Source organism: Crocodylus porosus, unplaced genomic scaffold (genome assembly GCF_001723895.1).
Source record: "Crocodylus porosus isolate Cpor-Errol unplaced genomic scaffold, CroPor_comp1, whole genome shotgun sequence".
Taxonomy (NCBI): Eukaryota; Metazoa; Chordata; order Crocodylia; family Crocodylidae; genus Crocodylus; species Crocodylus porosus.
The window spans coordinates 66396847-66402063 of record NW_017728950.1 but is presented as its reverse complement, the minus strand read 5'-3'; the positions used below and the strand labels follow the sequence as shown (position 1 = coordinate 66402063).

Below are 5217 nucleotides of genomic sequence, written 5' to 3'. Positions count from 1 at the left end.
GGGCTGCCAGCACTGCCTACCTTGCCCCGGCAGGGGGGCAGCCGGGGGAGCAGCTGGACAAGCTGCGGCTTTTTCTGGCTGCTCCTGCTGGCACTGCCTAGTGCCTGCTTGTACAGTCTATAGCCAAATCTCTCTGAATCAATCTGGAGGCCTCCGACTTGATTGGGAGTAATTAATGGGTCTCCTGATTAGATTTGGATTTGGAGATTCGTCCGCCTAATCGGGCTGCATCTCCTCCAAATCGAATTGACTACCGAAGCTTCACACAGCCCTAGTTAAAAATATTCTGATCTGTTGTGGTCTTTCTGAGATCTTTGCAACAGAAAAACTGCTTTATTTTTCTGTAGTCAAAAAATCAAGTGAAAACTAAGAGCTGGCATTTTTCAAGGAGTCTAACATGATTTGAGAACCATCTAGTTGGAGTGCAAGTCTATGGAGATGAAAAAGTAGGATTCCCAAATTAAGGGACTGTCTGAACCTATTGCAGTAGATGAGGCAATGTTTTACCTCCTTGTTTCTTATTTGACTTTTCACAGATTTTATGACTTCATGCAAGTCAGTTTAGTCTTGTCTCAGTTTCTTCATTTGTAAAATGGAGTCGTTTCTCTTACAAAATGTCATGATGTTATTGATGTTTGAGACATCTTTATAGGCAAGTGCAAAGCTTCAGTCGCCGATTCTTTTCGGCAGAGATTTGGCCTGATTCGGTGGCCAAATCTCCGAATCGAATCAGGAAACCCTTTAATTTCTCCAAATCAAATTGGAACCCTCTGAATTGATTTGGAAAGATGCGATGATTTGGACATAGACATAGCTTTAAATGTTTTTTCTACGTACCTCAAGGTGGCTTGTGAATGCTGAAATGGAGGGGCGGATGGAGCGTCCCACAGGAGCATGGGGGAGGGTCCCAGTGCACTTGGCATCAGACCTGGAAGTGGACAGGAAGCACATCCAGTCTACTTCCAGATCTGCAGGAGAGCATGCTTGGGACCTCCCCCACATCCCCTGTCCCCCTCCCCAAATCCCTCTTGGCTCAGCAACTGGTGCATCCTGAGTACGGCTGATCGCTGAGCTGGGGAGCGTGGGGGGGCCCTCCTGCGTGCTCGGCAGCAGACCCAGAAGTGGAGACCAAAAAAACATTTAAACCTGTGTCTATGGCAGAATCACTGATTCTCCAAATCGGCCTTGAATCTTCAGGTTTGGATTCGGCTGAATTGAATTGAGGATAGTGATCCAAATCAGTTGAATCACTGTCCCTGATTTGGGCCGAATCCAAATCAAATGCAGCCCATTTTGCACACCCCTAGCATCTGGATTATGCATGAATGAACAGCATAGCATACCTATACCAAAAAGGTTGTGTTTCTGTTTTAGCAGGCTTTTAAACACTATCTTGTTTAGAGTAACTTTAGGAAATGTAACTGTATCCAGTTTGGATTTCTTCCCTTTGAGTGCTAGAATTATGCATACTTAATTTTTTATAATATATATGCAAACAGTTGATAATCTCAGCAGTTATACTGCTGTTCACAGCCTATAAAAATGGTTTTACTGTAAATAGGGCATCTTTGGTTCTATACCTTTCTTTCACTCTTCAGAGCACATCTGCTTCAGCTTCAGGTGGATGGATGCATTTTCTATTAACTCTGCAAGCTGCCCGTATATGTAAATGATAAATGATGTTATTTTCTGTTATCTCCAAAACAAGGAATGAGTCTTCCCCCTGTTACCACTGCATTTTTCCACTGTCCTCAGTTATGTAGGTGTAGCCCTGCTTTCATTAATGAGCGTGATTGAGAATAATTGAGTGCAGCCTAGGTCTTAGGGTGAGTTTGCAGGCCTACCAGAAGTGTGCCTTTTTAATTTACAGTATGAGCAAATATGGATTAGTACTATAAAAATTGAGCTTTTTATTTATTTTACAGAGTTGAATTAAACTACATAAGGGTCCCAAAGTTAATTTGTCTTGTGTTCCATAAAATTCAGAGTAAAAAACTTGAAATTTTGTGAGGCTGTTCAGCTAAATTGTGGTGCTGTCAGTGGGCACATCTGCCTGAGACGCTTAATGCAAAGTAGCCTAATAACACTGCACAGTAGTATGTTGGACAAATCCCGTGATAATACACTACTGCGCAGTAGTATTAGGCTACTCTGTAGTAAGCGTCACAAAAAAAAAGTGCCGGTGTTATTGCACAGTAACTTTAGTTGCTTTTCATTTAGTTAGTACTTATTTAAGCAAGTGATAAACTAAATGTGCAGTAACTACAGTGTATTAATGAATATGTATATGCACCCAATGTAATGCTGCAAAGGGCAAAAAGTCTGATCCTGTTGAAATAAGCAAAAGTATGTCTTTAGATTAAAGGATGATAGTTTCAGAAAAAATACATTTACTTTGACCCTCGCATTATAGTTTTAAGAAAGTATATATTACTGAGAATCTATAATTAAAATGGGTATTCACAGGAAATTATAAATACAAGAGTGAAGTTCTCATTCTCTTGTAAAAACAAATAAATATTCTCTTTCAGTAAAGCAAATGCTCTTGGCTCTTAGCACTACTGAATATTTGTAATGGAAGTTTTCACCATCTTGCAGAAAGAAGTACATTCTTAATTTTGTTTTAAGATCAACATAAATGAAAAATGGTGGAAAAATAAGAGGCTAAAAGAAGAAACTGCATTTCAACACAGCTTGTAACAGTTGCTTCTTACTACTGTATTTTTAAGGAGTAAAATATTTCTGTTCTCTGGTAAAAGTCAGTCATTTATTTAATGAATGTAAGTAAAAGTAATTAAGTAAAAGTCCTACAGAACTACTTTTATAAAGTCTACATTACTATCAAGTACATTCATTGTGGACACTGGTGAAAGCCAAAGTAAATCATTTTATATTTGTAAGAATGAATGACTAATTTTGTTGTTTTGACTTTCATATTTTGCAGATGCTCTGAAATTAATTCCTATAAACTTTATCCCTGGATTCATCAGTTTAGCAATAACCGGAGATCTGCTGATCAGATACGACCAATTAATTTCCCTGATGTTGACCCCCACAATCTTCCTCCTGGTGCAAACTTTTCTATGACTGCAGGGGATTTTCAGGAAATTTATTCTGAGTGCAGTAAGTAAATAAATTATACATGTCAGAATTACTTGTTACAGTGCATATTGCATCTTTAACGTATACCCACTATGGTATGACAGACGTTTGTTAAGCAATAGAATAAAATCATGCTTTCAGTTACTACAGTGAACAACAAAGTTGAAGAGCGCACCTAGCTTTTCACAGCCAAAATAAATGTTGCTCTTCCTTCAGTCAAAAAGTACAGATAATCTATAGCACATTTGTGTATAAAATGGATTCTACTTGCAGTGGTTATTTTAATGAGAACAGTGATAGTCTAGAAAACTTTCCCAGGTAAGTTTATAACATCCTGTTTGTTTCACTTGAATTAGAAAATCGATTTTAAAGAATAAATGACATAAGCAGCCTATCCGCTATAACACTGGACTAAAGTTCAGTATTGTTGCTTGGCAGCTTTTCTTTGATAAAGTAAGTCACTACAAATGATTGCAGAGTAGTTATTTACAAATAAATCAAGTATATATTTATTGGTAGTCACTGGCGCGTCTACATGAGATGCTGACTCTGCGGTAGCCTGATACTACTGTGCAGTAGTGTCGCATGGAAAAAAACCATGCTGAGACGCTCCTGTGCAGCAGTGTCACTTAAAAAGGGTTTGCTAGTGCTGCTACAGAGTAACTCTGGTTATTGCTCATTTATTTAGTACTTGTTTATATAAGTACTAAATAAACGCGCAGTAGCATCTAGGGTAGACTCACTCATTGACAAGTATTTTAGAAATTAACTAAAGGATAGTATTTACAAAAGACATGAATAGTTCTCATTGTCAATAGCCAAATTTGTCTAGATGTGTCACTTCTATAGAAACCTGGTGGTATTTCTCACTTAATTCAATCCCAGATTAATATGGAACAGATGGGTGCACATAGTATTTATCCAATTAGATATTTAAACTATAGGATCCTGAACAGTGGATAGCATTATCCAGTTCTTTTTTTTATGAACAGTTGAATCTTTAAGGTCTTGCCTCATAGCAGTGGTAAGAGTGCAGAAGGTGGAGCATTTTATCTGTATTTTGAGGTTACTCATCTGCATGCCGTACCATACTGACTAGGTAGAGTTATTTCTTTCTTGCTGCTGGCATCCTTGTTTGGATTGTATAATTGTTTTCTATTAAAACAAGCAGGTTTATTTGCTCTTTCTGTGTTAAATTTTATCCTGACAACTTAGCTTTCTGGCAGAGTTTATATATAGATTTCCCCCACCCCACCCCACAAGCTGAGTAACTTGGAGTCATGTTTGTAGCTTTAAATCTATCCACAAGCTAGGAAACGAATGCTTGTGAATTCAGCAATAAATCTCAAATTAAATGTTTATTTCAAAACATTTATTTTGAAGATTACAGACTTACAAAACTTCCTTACCGAATTCGAACCATTATCTTTACTACTAACTAAAATTGTTTTTTTGGGGTATATATTTAGTAACCTATTTTTCTTTGCACAGATACATGGGACTGTATAGCTACCTGCTTCTTCATAGACACAGCACATAACGTTATTGATTACATTGATACAATATGGAAAATACTCAAGCCTGGAGGAATATGGATAAATTTAGGTAAATTGTTTCAGTTATATCTTCCATATTCAGTTATTCTGCATGGCCTGGTAGTGACTCATGGTGACTCAACAGCAGTTTTAAGAAAAGTCCTGCCTAGCATCTGTTGCCTTAGTCTGCAGTAGTTTGGGCTGCCAGATTCTCTCGAACCTTTTGGAGTATATTCAAAATAACACTTTTTGTTCAAATTCTCTGTTTGGCCAAATCTGCATGAGTTCTGACAGGAAGCAAAAGCACCTGGTTCCAGGTCTCCCCCCTTGCCAATTTTCACATCTGTATTTGAAAGCAAGAAATGAGGAATCATTTTTAGCGTATGATCCAACATAACTTCTTTTACATGTTCATTCTAAAATTTGTTATGAATAGAAATTATAAGCTGCTTGTTTCTGCATTCATTTAATAAGTGTAGTGGACTTGTTTTGTTTTTTTTTTAAATAGACATTAGGGCTGGAAGAGACCTCGGAAGATCATCGAGTCCAGCTCCCCGCCCAAAGGGCAGGAAGTCAGCTG

At 37.8% G+C, this 5217-nt stretch overlaps 1 protein-coding gene across 5 annotated transcripts in view; it reads left to right on the top strand.

The window, feature by feature from the left end:
• Positions 1 to 5217, top strand: part of CARNMT1 (carnosine N-methyltransferase 1) — a 40692-nt gene that overhangs the window by 23717 nt on the left and 11758 nt on the right. For all 5 annotated transcript variants that reach the window (XM_019555086.1, XM_019555085.1, XM_019555088.1 and 2 more), the window contains exons 5-6: positions 2945 to 3123; positions 4594 to 4707. In XM_019555086.1, coding sequence (XP_019410631.1) covers positions 2945 to 3123; positions 4594 to 4707 — 293 coding nt within the window. The remainder of the gene's footprint in view (positions 1 to 2944; positions 3124 to 4593; positions 4708 to 5217) is intronic.